Below are 20,878 nucleotides of genomic sequence, written 5' to 3' on the forward strand. Positions count from 1 at the left end.
CTAAACCTGTGATGACAGACTATGTGCCAATAATCAAATAGTTAGTCAAAAGCAGGCCATGCAATTACACAACAAAAAATAGTTATTACAGCCCTCCGGCAACTATGAGCCATGAAGAAGCTCTGCATACCCCAGAGACATTAGTCACCACACGAGGAGACATCCCTAGCCACTGCCCCTCCAAAATAAGCATGTTTTAATGTTCATGAGGAATGCTTAATTATCCGTAAATGGCAATTTACAAGCGTCTTGCTGTAAGGCACAGCCACTTCAGTAAGGCGACAGGCCCTAATTTTATGGAAAAAAGCATTAGTGGGTGTGCAGTGGAATTATCCACAGCATTACCCCCATTTCATAACCCACTTTAACACTGGCAATTTCATGCATATGGAAACAGTGGCTCTTAGCATGGGGCGATAAGGGGGTGGGGGGTTGATTGCACTAAAAGTAATTTCACAATGATTAGGTTAGTTAGGTAATTTTGCGTATATGTGTCAGTGTACATGTCTTATTACATCACGGTGTTTGGTATTTTCGAAGGCTTAGAGATGACGCCCATAAGTCTCTCGACTTGCCTGAAGGTAAATGCACTGTCATGCGCTCATTTTCCATAAAGCGTAAGCCGATGCACTCATTTACACGATTCCTACCCGTCCGACTGCTTCTCCTGGGATATTACAGTGTGAAAGGGCCTGTTCTGGAGATGGATAGGCATGATCATTGACAATTAACATCTGAAAAGTGTGGTGTTAGGTTTAAAATGTCCCCAGAGAGAGGCACACTGGGTCATGAATTAAATGAGGTTCAGAGTATGAGCTTAAGAAACACTGTGTGAAAGTAGATCACGGGTTGTTTTGCTATAGGGTATATTTTCCTCCTACTAGGGTGATTGAAAATAGAAGGCTGAGCTGTCAGTAGGGCTTCAGTTAATGATTATATTCAGCTAATGACTGAAAAAAATCATTCCAGAGTTGAAAAGCTCCGCTCTGGAATGTATCGATTGGTTGGTTGAGAAGGCTTATTTAAGTGGGTTAATAATCTGTTAAATGTATAGGAAAACATGGTGTATAGAGTCATGGTGTTTTTGTGTAAAGCATGCAGCTTATTCAGGCCTAGTGTGATGCAAAAAATCATACTCATCATGAGTCATAATTATAATTTGTTTATAACCTTAACGTATGCTTGGACACAGTTTGTTATGTTTTGGATTTACTTTTATACCAATCAAAAGTTGTCAGGATGCCCAACAAGGCTGCATTTATTTGATCAAATAATGTAGTAAAACAGTAATACAGTAAAATATAATTGCAAATAAAAATAAACTTTTCTATTTTAATATCTATATCTATATATATATATATATATATATATATATAATATATTATATATATATATATATATATATATATATATATATATATAGCCATTACTTCAGTCTTAAGTGTCACATGATCCTTTTAGAATCATTATGCAGATTTAGTGCTCAAGAAATATTATTTGCAATGTTGAAAATGCTTAATATTTTTTGTGGAAATGTTTGATGAATAGAAAGTGGAAAAGAACAGCATTAATTTGAAATAGAAATCATTTGTAACATTATAAATGTCTCTGTCACTTTTGATCAATTTAATGCAAACTTGCTGAATAATATATATATATATATATATATATATATATATATATATATATATATATATATATATAAACTTGCTGACTCCATTCTTTCGACAGTAATTTACAGACCGTTTACATTGACAATAAGAACAACAAAAGCAATTTATAAACAATTAAATCAAAATTATAATTAAAATTATTTGATTTTCTTGTTGAAAAACTGGGGGGGGGGGTAATTATTGCAATGTTTTAATTGACCACTAGGTGGAGGTATATCGCTATTTTTAAGGGTAGCTCTTTATCAACTTCACTTTGCAACAAGATGTTATTCCTTAAGGTACAAATGGTTATAGTCCTTACAGTTTCCAGCTCTTAATTTTCTTTGTATGCAATGCATTTTTTCAATGCTTTTAATTAATCACAGTATGTAAAACCATCGCAGTTAAATTATAATTTGTTTTATTTTACAAGTCTGTAATTTCTCTTATGCGTACAATGGTGAGTGGTGTCCTGAAAAAACTTCATTAAAAATAATTTTTTATTAAATGACAGGTTTCTGTAAGTCAGACAAATAGAAAGTTTAGTCATTATCTTTGAGGAAAGAAATTACTAAATTTGGGACTACAGACAATGAGGAGGGGAGTGTTTATAATGGAGGAGTGTGTCTGAGGGGTTTATTATGAGGTCAGAGGAGAATGATATAGGACGGGGGTTGTGATGCTGCCCCAGATTTTGTTTTGTGCAACTGATGCATATGGTCTGTGGTTAAAAGTTTGAAATGGAAATCCTTACCAATTCTTACCAATCCATGATCTGTGGAATTAAAACCTGCATATACTACAAAAAAAAAAAACATTTCTGTGGTATATTTTAAACAGTATATAGGCTACTAATTGTTTCTGCAATCAAAAGAAAACCCAAACGTTCGCAGTAAAGCACACAATCACTTTTAGGTTTCCATCAGTGTTAAGTTTTATTGTGGTTACACAAAATCCCTATAATCCTTTTCCCCCTCCTGTTCGCACCATTGTGTAATGTCCAGCTGATCATCCCACTCCCCCTCAAATCCTGATTGCTTCCCATGTACCCAGTGTGGAGTCTGGCACAATGCCATTGTTATCCATCGGATTGTCTGCGGTCATTACTCATTCGGCCATCCTCTCTGCCTTTTGTCCACAGCTATCTTTCACTCTGGCCATGGACATGAGACTCTGCTGCTTTCCCATCATGCTTGGCCTCGGCCCATCTGCCCCCAACTCTCACACACTCACTCACTCACACACACACACACACACACACACACACACACTGACACTCTGTCCACGCTCTGTACCAGCTGTCCCAGTGAAGTCCCTGGGGTGGAAACAGGTGCTGGGCTTGTGCGGGCCGAAGCAGACAGCACATGGTAGCACGCGTTGCCTCCTCAACCCTCCCAAAAACACATGAATGTTACCCAGATCATTTTTGTTCATTATGGTTTCCATTAAAATATGTTTTCAACATTGATAGTAATAAGGAATATTTCTTGAGCACCAGATTACCATAGAAGAATGATTTCTGAAGGATCATGAGACACATTTAAAATAAATAAAAATAGAAAACAGATTTATTTATTTTTATTTATTTATTTATTTTAAATAAATTGTAATAATATTTCCATTAAGGTAACTTTAAGACATTAGTTTTGGCTGAACTGTTCAAAAATGATTCTGTGTTTGTTATTCAGTTGACAGTATTTGTGGCGTAATGTTAAATACCACAAAACATAATTTTGCCTTGTCCTATGTTTTTTTTTTTTTTTTAAGTAAAAAATATAGGTTATAATAAGGTACTTACAATGGAAGCAAATGAGGCCAATATTATGAGGATTATAAGCAGATGTTAAGTATACAATTTTATTAAACCACTTACATTAATAATCATAACACACATAATAACCTTGTGTGTTATTTGAGTTATAATGATTTAATACAATGATAATAATATTTATGGTCATTTTAGGATTTTAGGCATTATGTCAACATGGAATTGAAGGTGTAAAATTGGATATAACATTACACAGTAAAGGTCAGTAATGATTTATTCACATTGATATCTTATTAAGAATCATATTTTTTATGTTTTGTGGCTACTTGTGATTCATTTGACTTCAGAGTTTCTCTTTAGGCCTGCTTGAAGAGGCATGAAACCGTGCCAGAACCCAGCATGAAATTATTAAATGGTGCCCATTGATGGTAAGATAAAAATAGATAAAAGGAAAAGGGGACTATCAGTATGGGCCTCTGGGTAGAGTTATTTATATCATAAGCACAAATCTGTCAAGGGGGAGGGGGGTGGTATTCAGTACATATGAATAACAGCCCACAAACAGATCAAAATACCCACACCCCAGTCACCTTAACAATTTCCACAGGATGCACTGAAGGTGAAATTAAATCGCTTTTATTGGGGGGATCAAAGGGTTAGCCTGACAGGGGTCCTCTATTTTAGAAACTTGCATTGTGGGTTGTAAAAAAAAAAGGGTAATGTGTTGACACTTCACATGCTGGGGCAGCCAACCAGCCGATTCTCTTTACTATGTCAGGATGCACGTCACTCTCATAGGACGTGACTTTAGAAATGAGTCAGAACAGTTGTTATTTCACTGGGTGATAAGGCAATGTTTTCAGGGAATTCAAGCTTGCTTAATATTTGTTTAATGTTGAAATAATTATGGGACACTGTTACAGAGATTTGGTTTATTTGAACAGGTGTTATTTAAGAAGTGATGGAACAGGTGTTATTAAAGAAGTTTGTCATATATTTGTTATCCATTTTGGGCAACTGAGTCAACCAAGCATAGGATGTCTCGATTAATGTATCATAGAGGAGAGTCTCTGACAGAGATGGATTTCTATGGACCCAGAGCCCTTGTACTCCCTCCAGCTGGCTTGAATTGACGGCCTTCTGAATGAACATGAACTGATTCGGGACATTCCCAGTATGTGCTTGCAGAGGGCAAGTCTCAACAGGCCTGAATATGTATGCAAGTACACACAGGACTGCTGCTGTCTCAACCCCTGCCCCCTCTCACCCCCGTCTGGAGTCTAGAGCCATTGTACACCATTTCAGCCAGGGCTTCAGGTCCATATAATGCTGTGTATCTCCAAACACTTTGTTAGCTTTTCAGCATGCCCTCAGTTTGATTTGTGCTATAACTTAAAAAAGCCGGTTCATGGAATGTTTATGAAGATACATCAAATCTGAGGCATGTTGCTTAAATAAAACCAAACGCATGAACAAAATGACTTAGTTTTAAGAAAAAAATAAATAAAAAAATAAAATCAACATGTAATGAAGATTATTAAAAACCAAGCTATCGTAATTTGGTGTTAGGCATGGATGAAAAATATTTTTTCATCACACTCAACTTTTTTCTTTGCAAGATAATTATACAAAATGGAAATAATTGTAATATGTTAAAACTGACAATATTAATGTGATAAAATGTATATAAAAATGTAACTTTACAACTGACACTAGAATGTATCATATTTTCCAAACAAACAAATTAATAAGTAATTAAGTTAAACACATATATCATCATGTCAGTTTTCGATACAAATTGTTTTATTGCCAAAATCTCTAAATCTTTAAAAGACTAAATTATACAATGGTCAAATAATCATATTATTATGTTAAAACTGACAGTAGTAGTATACTATAATATAATATAATTAATATAATATATTACAATATAAATATAATATAATTTTAAACACAAAAAATGTATCTTACATTTTTCTAAATAAATAAATGTGTTAAACATACTGTAGGATGAGTTGTAATATATTTTCTAAAATTAATTTTAAAATGACAGTGAAAAGTATTATATCTTATTTTGTCTAATGAATGAATCAATGCTAGGAACACAATGGATATGAATGTTTTTATTTATAAAATCTCTAATTATATAAATACTAAATTATACACTGTGCATGTAATCATAATATCATGTTAAAACTGACAGTAGTAATATAATAATAGAGTGGAATAGAATATAATTTTTATTTAATTGACACTAAATAATTTCGTATTCGTATGAAATCGTATTTTTCTAAATATATAATGTGTTGCACATATAGGATGTGTTGATATATAGGCCTATAGACATCTTTAAAATGAATTTTAAAACACTAAAAAGTATTAGGCCTATACATTATTTTTCCTAATGAATGAATGTTTTTATTTCTAATAAAATATTTAACGTCTAAACTAAAGAGTGGGAGTAGGGAGTAGATGAGGAGGGGCGGGTCCAGACAGCGCTGTGTCTCGCTGGAGGAGTTCACTGTGTGCGTGCGGTTCACTTCCAACAGACCCGAGGGGCTGAACAGCATCCGCCAATCTGACTCTATGGGCATAAACTTTCTATTCGTTTTGATCTGGCCATTTCACAGGTCCACCGACGCTACGTCTTTAAAAGCATAGGACTTTGTAGTCCCCTGATAAGGAACATATTTGAATCTGTTGTTGATTTACTAAAGATGTCTATATTACCTTTCACGCCACCGATTGTGAAGAGACTGTTGGGCTGGAAGAAGGGTGAGCAGAACGGACAGGAGGAGAAATGGTGTGAAAAAGCAGTGAAGAGTCTGGTGAAGAAGTTAAAGAAGACAGGACAGTTGGAGGAGTTGGAGAAGGCCATCACCACCCAGAATATCAACACCAAATGCATCACTATACCGAGGTACACATACTGTAGACTGTGTCTCAAAACATGCGAGCTGCCTACCTAGATGGCATTTTGGGCATCGTTCTGAAAGCAAATTCGGTTCACAAACAAGGTGTCTAGGTAGAGAAGTTAGTAGTTTTTTTAGACACGTCCATATACAACCAAGAACTCTGTGAAGCTAACACTGCTAACTAGCAAAAGCCAACAGATATTCTCATTTTAACAAGCTTTTCTAGCACTGGTTAAATTGTTAATGTGTTCTCCAGTACTCTGGCAGCTGTTTCATTAGTAAACCATCTAACGTTAAATGTTTTTTGACAGTTACATTTAAGTGCGCGCCTAAGTTGACTAACGTTAGCATGCTAAAGCCATTATTGCGTTGCATTTTTGCTTTCAGTGTCACGTCTAGATTCCTACAGTATCTAGAGAATAAATAAATAACTAAATGTTTTGGTTATTATTATAATATCACGTTTTCATGTCAAGCGGTCTCGGTTTGGTAGCATTCATACAAGCAGTTGTCAGCTAAATTAGCTGGACTATGTGTTAGTATGGTGAAAAACACTCGTTACTTTTCATTGAGTTGGTTTTGAAAGCTTTTATAGATAACCATAAACGTCACCCATCTATATTCATAACAGACAGACAGTTTAAACGGCTGCGATAAAGTTAAATGTTCAGGCTAAATAAATGCCAAACACCAGTGTGCCAAGCTAATCTGTTATATAACAGTCTGTGATATCTGGGGCAGATTGTGGCTGTTTTGACAAATAATACTTTTCATAGCTGGATTGCGCGTTCATTTACAGTTTACAGATCAAACCTTATTAGTATATGTAATGAATTTTCGGGAATCTTAGAGTAACACCTTTCAGTGAATGGTCAGTAGTGAGGTTAAAGAGCAGTCTATCTAAAAAAAAAAAATCATTGCAACTAGTGAATGTGATTGCTTTGTATCATGTAATTTTAACAGATTTTGGGTAAATTACATGCTGTTGTGTGTATTTTAGTAGTATTGTAAAATTTGTTTGTGAATGGACGTGCTTGTGCCCTGTGTCCTAGAATGGTGGTGATGGAGGAGGGTAAAGCTTGTTATATCATAACCTCTGTGGTAGTTATATCCAATTGTACTCAGAACATTTTGTCATGGGTAAAAGGATTTGGAGAATAAGTAGTCCTACAGATGAAAGCACAAAGCCTTTGTGGTTTGTTCACAGCGATATGTATATTTTTAGTTGATATTATCAAGTATTATATGCAGAGTACGTGCCATTTTTAGTGAATAATTTAGATTTATTAATGGCAAAATCCACAATAATAGTTGGAAGCCAAAATAATTATAGAAAATAATTTTTGCCAGCCCAGCATTACTAATAATGTTAAGAATGCTTCCTGTCAATGCAGGTCTGTTCAAACAGATAAATAGTTGAGACTCGTGTCATTCTCAGTGGGAATCCCCTGGTGACTAACATAAACTTTATTGCACGGGATTAGTATTACCTGGTGACCTCCAGTCATTTGTAATAATTGTGGAATTTGTCTGTGATATAAATCCCTTGCAAACCGGCCATGTCTGTAATTTGTAAAGTAAAAATTCCCCCGCAGATGACCTACCATATTTTGCCGAACACTGCCATCCTGTGATAATACCAGTCCCGTGCGAATTGGCATCTCTGTGATCTGGCCAGCATTTGGTGGGTCATATATCATTTTTTCGAGGTTTTTGTTTCCTGTGCGCCATTTTTATCCATCTTTCGTGAAGGATGGAGCTGCTTTGGAGTGTTGGATAGTATTTTTGGTGCTGTCATATCACTACACCGTACAATTTGCAGAAAATTTTAATAAAGCTTGAATTTCAAAATCACACAAGGTCCCCAGACAATACTCATCCCATGTGAATAGGGCTATAGTGTTAATAAATGATGTTTTATTAACAAAGTAATCCACGCGATGTCAGTCCATCAGTTAACACCTTGTGAAGTGTCCAGCTCTGTGTTTGTAAGAAAAAATTGCATCATTAAGGTATTTAACTTTAAACCATCTGGCTAAAACACTAGTCCATAATCCGTAATGATGTTTCCTCACAGTTTTGGAGTGTTTCACTTATAAATTTGTACACATATTTTTCTCCTGATTCAGATCGGATGACTTGAAAAGCAATAAAATTAATAGCAATATTATGAATAGCTGACTCTAATTTAGCTGGAAGCAACATTTTGCAAATATTGGGTAAAAGCAACGATGGATTATTTATTACAAACATGCAACTTTTCACTTAACAATCACATCAGCTTGACTGTCAGGTTTTTATCAGCTGGTTAGGCTCCCATTCTGATGGAAATTTCTTCAATTCTGTTACAATGACGAAACCCATTTACATCTTTGATGGCATGAGGATGAGTACATTTATTTTCTTATTTATTTTTTTGGTAAATAATTAATATTATCCAAAATATTTAAAATGAGACAATGGACAAAATAAAGTGAACCTGCAGATGTTTTTAAATTGAGAGAGATTTCTTTGAGAACTGTTGAGACAGTTAACAAGGTGAAAACTTGAAAATGAGTAGACCTTGCAAGTCTATCGCTGCTAACTGTTATTTGCACAGTATGTGCATTGTCAGTATCCTGATTCCTGAGCTAGTTAACAAAAAAAGTGTGATAGATCGGATCATGCTGTGCCTGACTTAAGCACTTGTGTCGCTGAATTTTGGTATTCTACAGTTTGACCACATACATCCTGCCCCTTTTATAGAAGCTTTCACACAGGAAATTAATGTTTATGCTTCTTTGCTGCATCTATTGTCTGTACTACTGTGTCAAGCAACCTTTTTATGACCATATCTGTATATTGTAAGCCAATCCCCACAAAACGTTGTTCACACACTTGTGCTCAGGCAGACTTTCTCAGTGCGTTAAACACAGCTGAGAGTGTGTTTACTCAACACAATATGTGGCATGGTTATTCAAAGATCAAGAATGTAGTACAAGGTCTGGAGGAGGGTGTGGGATGTTCACTGGATTGTGGTTGAGTGTAAAAATAGGGGTCGACCGATATGTGTTTTTCAAGGCCGATACTGTTTATTACATATCAAGTAGAACGATAACCAATATTTATGTCTGGTGTATAATGAAAATTAATGTCAAAATGACAATAACTGCCTTCCCTGGTGTTGGTTGAGTGTAGTACTCCCACACTGTTACTCTTACTCTTGTCTTTCTCTGTGCATCCATTTGCAATAAGGGTAATATAAAGAGAGAGATAAAAGCGGGGCCACTGTATGTTTCATGATTAAGCCTATGAAGTATGAATACTGTACTACAACTAAACAGCTTGGGGAAATGTAAGTATTTGGCTTCAATAATTTAAATATTAGAAATGTATGTGTAATAGCATAACCTCTTATAACTCCACATTAATTCTTTTTTGATGACTAAATCATAACCTACAAGAGTTCAATTTGATCATCTAATGCACATCAATTGATTAACTTAAAAAAATTATATAATAAGTGTGAATCATTTAATTGTCTTTATAACTATATTGTAGTTGTTATTAAGAAGACTGCAACTATTTTCAATTGAAGGCATAAATCAATTTAATATATCTTTTAATCAAATAAGAGTTAAAAACTTTATTTTTTGCAAACAAAGGGTTACTATTAACATTAAAACGGATAAAATATTGTATTGTGTGATTTATTCTTTTAAACAAAAGTTGTAATTGTTGTAGCAGTCAGGGGTTAAAGCAAAAAAAAAAAAAAAAAATTATATTATAATCTTTGACTGAAATTTCTTCCTCAGCCAAACCCCATTCCACAGCCATACCATTCACACACTCAGTTTAAAATCAGTGTTTTTCTACTTGTAATAAGGAGCACTTGTCCTAATAATTACAAATAATTAGGAGCACCTTCTGATCAATAATCAAAAATTCTGATAAAAAATTTACCTTTCTAATACAAGGTCAAATGTGACTCCCTAAAGTGACCTCCATGAGTATTTTCTTTGCAATGGCAAAGAATGGCATAATTTGTATAATTTAATTTCCAAAATGTATGTTTATGCTTTAAAATGTCCATTTAAAACAATATAATATTAAGTAGAATAAGACAAGTTACCAATCATATGAAATTAGTATTAATAAAACAATAATTTGTACTACAGAGGGTGCACAGTGACTTGTAGGGACATTTACAGACATTTAATGAATACAAAAATATTAAATGATTAAAATAACTGAAATTATGCCTAAAAATGAAACTGAAACTGGCAGCAGGTGGCAGAATGTCACTGATTTTATCATTGAATCATTCATTCATTCAATTGATTCATTTGAATGGCTGATTTATTTGGGAATGAAGCAAGTGACTCTTTATGAATGAGTAATCTTGACTCACTGACTAACTAGTTAAAAAACACACTTTCATTCATGAATGAAACATGTTGTATTTGCTTTTAGAGATGCGAAGCGGTTGAGCTGTTACTTTATTTGGAACTATTTTCATTGATGAAATGGAGCGAAATCGTGCAGTACTTGTTTATTGAACTGTTGTATTAAATCAATATCACATTTGCAAACTCCTTCAATAATTATTCAAAGCTGTCACTCTTCTTATCGCGATCTGTGGGAGCACAGAAAATGAGAGCGTGCGAGTTAGCTTTCATGACTCAAAAGCACGTGCAAATTATACATTCCGTCATCTGACATTGTGTTATAAATGCAGAACCTGTGTGAATGAGTAAAATTATTATTAATAGCCGCAATCCCGCGCCGATATTCAAGTCCTGCTCTGTGTTCTCTGCTTATTACCGGACTGTGAAAGATGCGAGGGGTGTTATGTTGTCAGTGAGAATCTGCAGCTGTGGCGGGATGATTTTTGGTGTACTAACATGTTTAAATTACATGTTAAATTACATTTATATGACTGGCTTCCGCGATTCCATTCATGTTTTTCGCATCGCAGAAATCATAGGTAATATTGAGGTGTTTTGCAACTTCAGTGTTATGTTATTGGGTTGTGATTTATAGCAACTTACGCAATGTCTGCTGCTGCATTACCTTTGAGAGAAAACTGATGTGTGATCACTGAAGCAGCTCCAGTTAGCAAGCGCTTTCGGAGTGAGAGTGAATTCAGCATTGATTGGTCGGACTCCTGACTCCCAATAAATCAGATGGGCGGTGGGTGGAGATTGTTTTAGGCCACAGAATGGTGAGTTGTGACAGGCTGTATTATGCATAAGAGCCAAATAGCACGTTACAAATTAATCGCTTTTGAAAATGGCCGATACCAATAAAATGCTTAACATCGGTGCCGATAATTGGCCTGGCCGATAATCAGTTGATCCCTATGTAAAAGGTTGGCGTTGGGTGGGTTTGAATATTCTCGTCTGTGTCATACAGTCTGTGAGGTCCTGATGCAACCTACATTGATTTGTTCTCTTTTCTTCTGGATGAAATCTTCTCTGCTTTAGTGGCTATCTGGGTGGCAAGGGGAAGACTGCACATGTGTGCAACAGAACAAGAGCAGGAAATCATCACCTTCTCACAGGCTCTGAGTTTCTGAGGTTATGCTACTTCCTGCTCCACTCGCTTATTCAAACAGAGCAGACATTCTGAAAGATTCTAACCAAAGTGAGACATTCATGCTATCTGCTGAAAATGTCTTTTAATAAGTCTTTTAAGGGCTATCATCTGAGTGTGAAATTAATAGTGTAATTTCTGATCTGTCTTTTAGATAGACAGTTATGGGACAATTCAGTGGCAAAACTGGTTAGAATTGAGGTCAGGGGCCTTTTAGGGTCCATGATGATGACTAATGGATTTAGTGTGACTCCACAGATGTGGATTATGTGAGATATGTGGTAGAGTAGACAACAAACACTGCTGCTTAAAGAGGAAAGTTGAGGCTATTGGTGAGCCACACGCACACGTCTTCCCTCCTTAACTCTCTCCGGCACCCTTTTTATTTAATTTTTTAATTGTTTTGTTGATTACTGGTTTCGGTCATGTTGTTACTCCAGTATTGTTTTTAGCGAGGCAGTATGTGAATATATGTATATATGTGTATGTATGCCTGCTCTTGGCTTTGACAGAAGGGTGAATGAGTTCTGCTGTGTGTGACTCATTCTGGGGGTCAGTTTGACTTGAACAGAAGGAATTGGAATCGTGTGTCCGTTTTCAGCTGAGCTGTGACAGTGGGAGACTCCAGGACTTTGCTTTGTCTCCGTAGACTGAGTCAGACAATGGGATAGTCTGTCTTCTCTTTGTTGGGTTGCAAACTCACAGAAGGTCTGGTCAAAGGCTTTTAGTGTCTTGTCTGATGGTGGATTGAATGCATGTTCAGTTGGCTAACTTACTTATTAAAACGTGATTATGGTGTAGATGTTCGAAGAGCGAAATTAAGAAATGCTTCACCTAAAACGTTTTTTTTATTTTCAGGCTATTAATTTTTTATTTATTTTATTTTTATGTGGCACATGAAGATATTTTTTATAGAATCATCACATAGCTTATAGACTTCATGAGTTCTTAGTGACTGAAAGGGTCCAAATGTCTTGAGATTTTACTCTATTTAAAATCTTGCCTTCTGTAGCACTCAAATCTAGTAATTTGATGATGTCATTGACATCCGGCCTGATTTAGTACAATAAAAGAAGCAATATTTTAGGCTGCAGTTTCACATGAAACTAATGTACGGCTTTGGAAGGCTTGAAATATATAGCGCATAAGTCATATGGAGTAAATAAAGACAGAATTTTAAGTTTTGAGCCAAATATCCCTTTAAATGCTTTTTAGCATTGTAAATATTTTGAGTGACAGACCAATTAATCACACTATTTTTGCAATTTAGAGATTTTCGGCTACCGTATTTTCCGGACTATAAGTCACACTTTTTTTCTTAGTTTGGCTGGTCCTGCGCCTTATAGTCAGGTGCAACTTATTTATCAAAATTAATTTGATTTGAACGGAGAGAAATGAACCAAGAGAAACATTACCATCTCCAGCCGCCAGAGGGCGCTCTGTGCTGCTCAGAGGGCTGCTTAGAGCGACCTCTCGCGGCTGTAGAATGTTTTCTCTTGGTTCTTGGTTCTAAATAAATGCGACATAGTTCAGTGCGACTTATATATGTTTTTTTTCCTCATCATGACGTATTTTTGAACTGATGTGACTTATACTTAGGTGCGACTTATAGTCCGAAAAATATGGTAAATAAATTTTCTGAAATAATTTTATGATGTTTGAATGCTATTGAGTCTTATATTATTTCTTCTGTATATCTCATAGTTCATTACGATAAATGGATATCACCTAAATTCACTCACCTTGTTCTCTAGAAATGGACATCCACTATTATAAAAACCCATTTCAGTCAACCACTACTTTTAAGTGTTATTATTTAAAGCTGAATTTCCAAACATAATACATAAAAAGATGATCTAGGCAGCACATGAATTTCTGCCTGGGTCATTTTTTTTATTCTGTCTGGTGAATACAGATGTCATCTGTTCCTAGTGGATATTTCTAGTGCAGAATGCTGGCATTCATACTGCTGGTGCATAGCTGAATGAATAGGTAAACACTAGACTGGAAAAGTGTGCAGGCGCACGTCTCAGTCTGCTGTCTGCTCTGCCTCGCTGTCTTTCCCCTCCTGAACTCAAGCCTGGTATTTCCTCTAAATTCACTCACTCACTTTCTCTGTTCATCTCGTGTCTGTCCCCTGAGTCTGAGCATTTTTAAAGAATTCGGATAATCCCAATGTAGGGTGAAAATGCATTAATGCGTTGAAATTCATTAGCAATGGCTGTCATGAAGCATAGACCACAATACCATGAGAACAATTCATGTTTTTTTGTCCTGTGGCTTTTTTCTGCTCACAGCCAGTGACCTCTCCCCCCGTTTGAAAATAAGGCCTGTTTCACTTTCCACTAAATGAGGCTCTTGCACCATTTGAATATCCCCACTTTTGCAGAAAATGAATGGTTGACCCAGTGCAAGCCTATTAAAAGACTCACATGGCAAGATTTATTGGGCTTTCACATTAATAACACACTGGTACACTGGTGCAGTATGGTAGATTATGTTTTAGAAACAGCAGTTAAACATATTCTGCAGCAGTTTAATATACTATTATAACTTTTGATAGAAAACCAATGAATTAATGTTTCAGATTTTGTTTCACTAAAAATATAATTAATGATTAATTTACTACTTCAGTAATCCTTAGGAAACATATATCTTCAACATAAATATCTCTAGAATATGTTTTCTTTTAAATGCACTTTAAGCATGCAAAATCAATAATTACACTGATTTAGATCTCATGAGCATTACGTAAAAAGTAATGCTTACTAGCTTTTGTTTTCCATTGAACATTTCTTAATTATGACTTTGGGTTCATTGAAGATCTGCTCCAGTTTACTGATTCAATGACTCATTCAACTAATTCAAACCAATAATATGAGTCATTTTGGCTAAGATGATACTTATGATTAATAATAAGAACCAGCTCATAATAGTCATTCATTTGTGAATTGGACTTTCCTAGACATGATCCATGTTTACTTTTCTTTCAGCATCAACCTAACTGACTTAACTGATCATCATGAAAATCATTCATTTTCAGAATTTGTTTAACAAATCAATCCATCAGTAGCTTTATGATAAAGAAGGTGGAATGGTTCTTGTGTAAGTGGTCAATTCAATGGGACCAGTTGTTTCATTGTCTCCTTGAACAATTTGTGCAGGTCTCTGGATGGCCGTCTGCAAGTGTCTCACAGAAAAGGCCTTCCCCATGTGATCTACTGCCGGCTGTGGCGCTGGCCTGACCTGCAGTCCCACCACGAGCTGCGTGCTGTAGACTTGTGTGAGTTTGCTTTCCATATGAAGAAGGACGAGGTGTGTGTGAACCCTTACCACTACCAGCGTGTAGAGACACCAGGTAAGCCCCACTGGTGTTTTACCTCTAGTTATTCAAAGACTGTTTGCTTCCATAATCAGTTTTGTGTATGAAACTAATTTGAATGATTTTGGGGGGAAAACTAAGTTTTTCTTTTTTTTTTTCTTGTGTGCGTGTGTTCAGTTTTGCCTCCAGTCCTGGTTCCTCGGCATGCTGACATCCCCACAGACTTCCCTCCACTGGATGATTTTATCCCTGAGAACACCATATTCCCAGCGGGCATTGAGCCTCCGAGCAACTATATACCGGGTGAAAACATGTTTTCTGTTTTCTCTCTGAAAATCACACATTAACTTTCACCCAGACATGCCCTCAGGACCACACAACAGGCATTGCTCACTCTAACACACACTCACACGCTGCTTCACAGACACACATCTGCTTGAGTTTATTTTGTCGTGTCTCAGTTCGTTTAAGCTGTTTTGTCAAAATCAGAGCGTTTAGTCTGGCATCTTAACAAAGTTGGTAAAGCGAATAAGACAAGAAGAGATCAAAGTGCTGATCTCATGACCGGTAACATCATATTGAGGACTTAAGACTGTTAGTGTAAAAGTGTTTCACATGACACGAGTAAAAGAATTCCACTTTTCAGGTAGACCTTCTCACTATAAAACACGTTTACACTGTGGCATTTGAGTAAATTGCTTCAGAAAATCCTAGCACATAATATAAAGAAAGTTTTAACTCTTTCAAGTTCTAATTCTGTGACTAGTAGGGCTGGGTGGTATGATGGTTTATATTGTGCCAATAGTACAAAGTGTCATTTGTTAGAGATCTTGCTATATTGTTTATTTTGTGGTTTGTAATTACATCAGTATAGCACAGTGATGCTTAAAGTTATTGACACATTAGTGTGATAAGGAAATATGCATGAATGAGAAAATAAAAAGCAATATATAATTGATGTGAAATATAGTTATTAAGTGCAGTAAGTTGTGAAAAACTGATACACATCTAAAGTATGTTTACAGAAATCTGCCAGCATGAGCTCACAAATTCATCTCACTTCCACATCTTATTGTGCTTGAATGGTCAGATCACACATTATGTTGAATGTATACAGTTGAAAGAAAACTGGATATGTTAATAAAAAAAACAAAAAACAATGCCATTCTTTATACTTATTTACAGTTGTATTTAAAGTTTTTAATTTGTATTTTAATTAATGAAAATTAAACACATTTTATTTTTTGGTAAATAAAGGGAATTTGCTATTAAAATTAAAACATTGAAGAAATATTGTTTGATTTATTTCTTTAAAAAATAAAGTTTTATTAATTTTCTCAACAGTAGTAGCAGTATCACATACATTCTACGAAATAATAGTAATATTTCTAGCACAATGCCTTTATGTAAAAATTAACTTGCCTTGCCTTATTCTTTGTAAGTTTTTGGTCATATCGCCCACCCCTAGTTTGTTTTACACGATTTTGGATTCAATACAGTGTCGGTCTCTGGTACCTCTGTGCATCAGCTGATACTTAAGGCTACTATATAAATAAATGGCAAACACACCTAATAACTCTAAAATTATTTAAGTATGTGTTCTGCAGGGAGACAAAACTCTGTCTTGTGTGGTTCATAATAACAAATGTCTGGTTTATGTTTCAGAGACCCCTCCTCCAGGCTACCTGAGTGAGGATGGGGAAACCAGCGACCACCAAATGAACCACAGCATGGACACAGGTAAGAGCCCTGACATCACAATCAAGTTGTTGCTATGAGATACCCAATTATATTTGTTTGTTCTAATTCTATTTTTTAGGCTCCCCAAACCTTTCACCCAACCCTGTCTCTCCTGCCAACAGCAACCTAGGTAAGAACAGACACTTATTCATAATGTTTCACAGCCAAATATTATGTTTTCATAAAGATCCCCTAGATTGTCTAAGCGGTATAAATGACCAAAAGTTTTAACACATCTACTCATTCTTTACTATTATTCTAACATGTGGAAAATAGTTTAACAAAAAAGTATTTTAATAAAAAAATGTAATCTTTTAGAAATTATCCGATATTTTAAAATGTTTCGAAGTCACCACCTTTTGTGAAAACTGAAGCTTTCCTGACGGCACCTCTCGCCTTTCACGTGTGGATGTAGTTTCTTTCATGAAAATAGTCATCACTAAAAGTGTTTGTTGTGATGGGAACCATGCAGAGTCAGTCTGATTTCTGTAAGTACTCCACCCCACTGTGATTTTAATCTGGCTGGATTATCTCTGACGTACTTTCTCCATAACGTTGGTCTTCCTGCCTGGTCCTGTGAGAGGTCATTTAGTGATAAGGGGATTCTGCTTCAGTGAGCCAATGAGAAAACATTAGGACGAGTCACTGGCAGTAAAACACGAGTAATGCCACCAGCATCCCGTACTATACTAAATAAATGAGTAGGGCTGTGTTTTGACACAAATTTCACAATTCGATTCTCATTCACAAGCTTTCGATTCGATGTGATTAAATTATTTGATTCAATATCGATTATTTTGGATATATATCAGGTACAGAACTTGCCAAATTTTCTCAAGGAAAAAAATCTCTCAACTAATGCTGTAAAATATACATGAGTCATTTGGTACTACATTACTATAATATTAAAGGTTAAAATTGACTGATTTGTAAACTGTAGAATACAACTGTTAAAATTACACAATTCAGTTTTTAAAATAATAAAGTTACAATTACATAATATTTCTACTTCAATTAGATTTTTTTATATATAAAAAATTCAGTGGTGGCTGTCATAAACAATCTATGGATTTATTCAAACAAATTAAACATAAAAACAGTATATATATATATATATATATATATATATATATATATATATATATATATATATAAATATAATGAATATGTTATATGGTGCATATATTTAGCAAAATGCCCTCTCTACAGTTTATTTTTCTATCTGATTCATGAGTTTATGGTCACACCGAATGTTTGTTTCTGAGGGTGTACTCACACCCACTAAATAACGCTTATTTTGAAAAATTATTTAACGATAAATATTCAATCTAAAAATAATATAGAGATATTTACTAAGCTACTAGTCAATCCATCGCTGAATGGGGGTTGGAGTTTGTTCCCTCTCGTGTCACAATAAACCATGTGTGTGGTTAGTGAGCCCCAGTCCCAGGCTTTGCCTCTTAGCTGTATAAGAGGAAACCTCAAATAAAAGGGTCTTTTGTTTCTGTCCTCTCATTCAGCCCAGGGTAATGTAATAATAATAATATCCTGTCGCTGGGTTGTTCTATCTCTGCAGAGACACCAGGAGGCCCTGCAGTAAAAATAACAAATAACCAATTTCACATGGACAGCCTGCTGTTTTCAAAGGGCCACATTCTGTCACAATGTGACACTGATTTTACACCAGACTCCAAAGTCCATAGCTTTTCCTGTTCTTTCACACTTTATCTTTGTTCTGCTCTCTTTTTGTAACTCGGATCCCTTCTCATCCTCATTTATGTGTGTGTGTGTTAGATCTGCAGCCGGTAACATATTGTGAATCCGCATTTTGGTGCTCGATTTCCTACTACGAGCTGAATCAGCGTGTGGGCGAGACTTTCCACGCCTCGCAACCGTCTCTGACCGTAGATGGCTTTACGGACCCCTCTAACGCAGAGCGCTTCTGTCTGGGCCTGCTGTCCAACGTCAACCGCAATGCAGCCGTGGAACTGACGCGCAGACACATCGGTACATTCAGCTCACATCTGTAAAAGAACGTACTGGATGATACTGGAATCAAGAGTTTCTGAAATAAACTGAATCTGTTTAACCTCTTAACCTTTCCTCAGGCCGAGGTGTGCGTTTGTATTACATCGGCGGTGAGGTGTTTGCCGAGTGTCTGAGCGACAGTGCTATTTTCGTCCAGAGTCCGAACTGTAACCAGCGGTATGGCTGGCACCCTGCCACAGTATGTAAGATTCCTCCAGGTGAGTCAGCCCGTCCGTGTACTGATTGGACGAATGTGCAGCTCTGTATATACATCCTGTGAGTCACTCAAGCATGTTCTAGTGTCAGACTTCCTCCTCCTGTTTCATAGAAGCACTCAAGCATGTACATTTGTGTTTGCCTCAGGCTGTAATCTGAAGATCTTCAATAATCAGGAATTTGCAGCTCTGTTGGCCCAATCAGTGAATCAGGGATTTGAGGCTGTTTACCAGCTGACCCGCATGTGCACCATTCGCATGAGTTTCGTCAAAGGCTGGGGGGCAGAATACCGGTAAGCCAAGACACTCATCAGATAAAGCATATACATTACCATTCAAAAGCTTACGATCAGTTTTTTTCTTTTTGAAAGAAATTAATACTTTTATTCTGCAAGAGAAATTATATATATTGTCTTGTCTTTTTTCTTCTTAAAACTTTTATATTCTGTTGTATAATGATAATATATACTCTACACGCATCCTGGAAAACTGAGGACTTATTTTCCAGTCCTGGAAATCACATGGAAAATGTCAAATGTCCTGGAAAATTATTATTTAATAAAAAGTAACTGTGTTTTCCTTAAGCCAAGAACAAAACAGTTTACCACTGACCCGAAACAAATAAGCCATAAAAAAAAAAAATCTAATCAACATATTAGAATGATTTTCTGAAGGATCAGTGATGGAATAAAAACGAGAATATTGAGCTTTGCCATCACAGGAATGAATTACAATAGAAAACATTTCTTTTAAATTGTAATAATATTTTACTTAATTCTACCATTTAATATTTAAACTTGCTTTTCTAAATCTGTTCTTCGTAATTCACTACTCATAAATGCCGAGTATTAAAAACAAATCCATGAATGGCATTTAATCACTTGATTTCTGTGACAGTAGCACAGAAAAAGCTAATGGTTGCCCTTGATTATGTAAAATGGATATTCCTGGCTGGTCTGTAGTTTGTTAAAAATGCTCAGCAGGCATGGAAGCACATTAGTGACCCAGATTCTCTCTCCTGCAGGCGGCAGACAGTGACCAGCACCCCCTGCTGGATTGAGCTGCATCTCAACGGCCCCCTGCAGTGGCTGGACAAAGTGCTCACTCAGATGGGCTCTCCGAACCTCCGCTGCTCCAGCGTGTCATAGGACAAACCCTCAGCCCGTTTCATGCAACTTTACCTTTCTAATGACATCTTCTGTTGCTGCTGAATGCCAAGCAAACAAACAGAGCGAAACCGAGGACGGGGGAGACAAAACACCTGCTGGACTCCTCAGACTGTCACTTGATCTTTTACAGATCCTAAGATTTTGCTTTGGGCAAAAATAGACACGTACAGTTGAAGCACTTTGAACAATGACACGCAAGGAGCATGGATCATATTTCCTCAGTGTTTGAAATGAGGCATTTTCCTCATTGTGAATTTAAATGTGAAAATGAAATCATGATTCTGTCCGTTTTTGTTTTGATCAAGAAGTGTATCACGCATTTAATTTGATCTAAAGGTATTTGAATCTTGGGCTCAGAATATGATTGCTCAAAATCATAAACATCCTCATGGGGGGGCCTCAAAGAGTGCTTTGTTTCCACCACCTTCAGTGAAGGGGTCGTGTGTGAACTTTTACAGTATACTAGTGCTTGCGTGCGTACTAGCGTGAACAAGA

General features: G+C 36.0%; 1 protein-coding gene across 1 annotated transcript; it reads left to right on the forward strand.

The window, feature by feature from the left end:
* Positions 1 to 5,923: 5,923 nt before the first annotated feature.
* smad3b (SMAD family member 3b) lies at positions 5,924 to 20,848 on the forward strand. Its single transcript, XM_026287473.1, has 9 exons — positions 5,924 to 6,340; positions 15,074 to 15,267; positions 15,409 to 15,534; positions 16,897 to 16,971; positions 17,051 to 17,101; positions 18,766 to 18,978; positions 19,080 to 19,217; positions 19,363 to 19,507; positions 20,239 to 20,848. Exons 1-9 carry the CDS (start codon positions 6,138 to 6,140, stop codon positions 20,360 to 20,362), a joined length of 1,269 nt encoding a protein of 422 aa, XP_026143258.1. The 5' UTR covers positions 5,924 to 6,137; the 3' UTR covers positions 20,363 to 20,848.
* The last annotated feature ends 30 nt before the right edge of the window (positions 20,849 to 20,878 follow it).

The sequence above is a fragment of the Carassius auratus genome, chromosome 18 (assembly GCF_003368295.1).
Source record: "Carassius auratus strain Wakin chromosome 18, ASM336829v1, whole genome shotgun sequence".
NCBI lineage: Eukaryota > Metazoa > Chordata > Actinopteri > Cypriniformes > Cyprinidae > Carassius > Carassius auratus.

Bases quoted from the DNA above. Each gene is read 5' to 3' on its own strand.
- smad3b (XM_026287473.1), top strand. From the start codon at position 6,138: ATGTCTATATTACCTTTCACGCCACCGATTGTGAAGAGACTGTTGGGC. The intron at 17,102-18,765 runs GTAAGAACAGAC...TGTGTGTGTTAG, and splicing joins TCCTGCCAACAGCAACCTAG to ATCTGCAGCCGGTAACATAT. The intron at 19,218-19,362 runs GTGAGTCAGCCC...TGTTTGCCTCAG, and splicing joins AGTATGTAAGATTCCTCCAG to GCTGTAATCTGAAGATCTTC.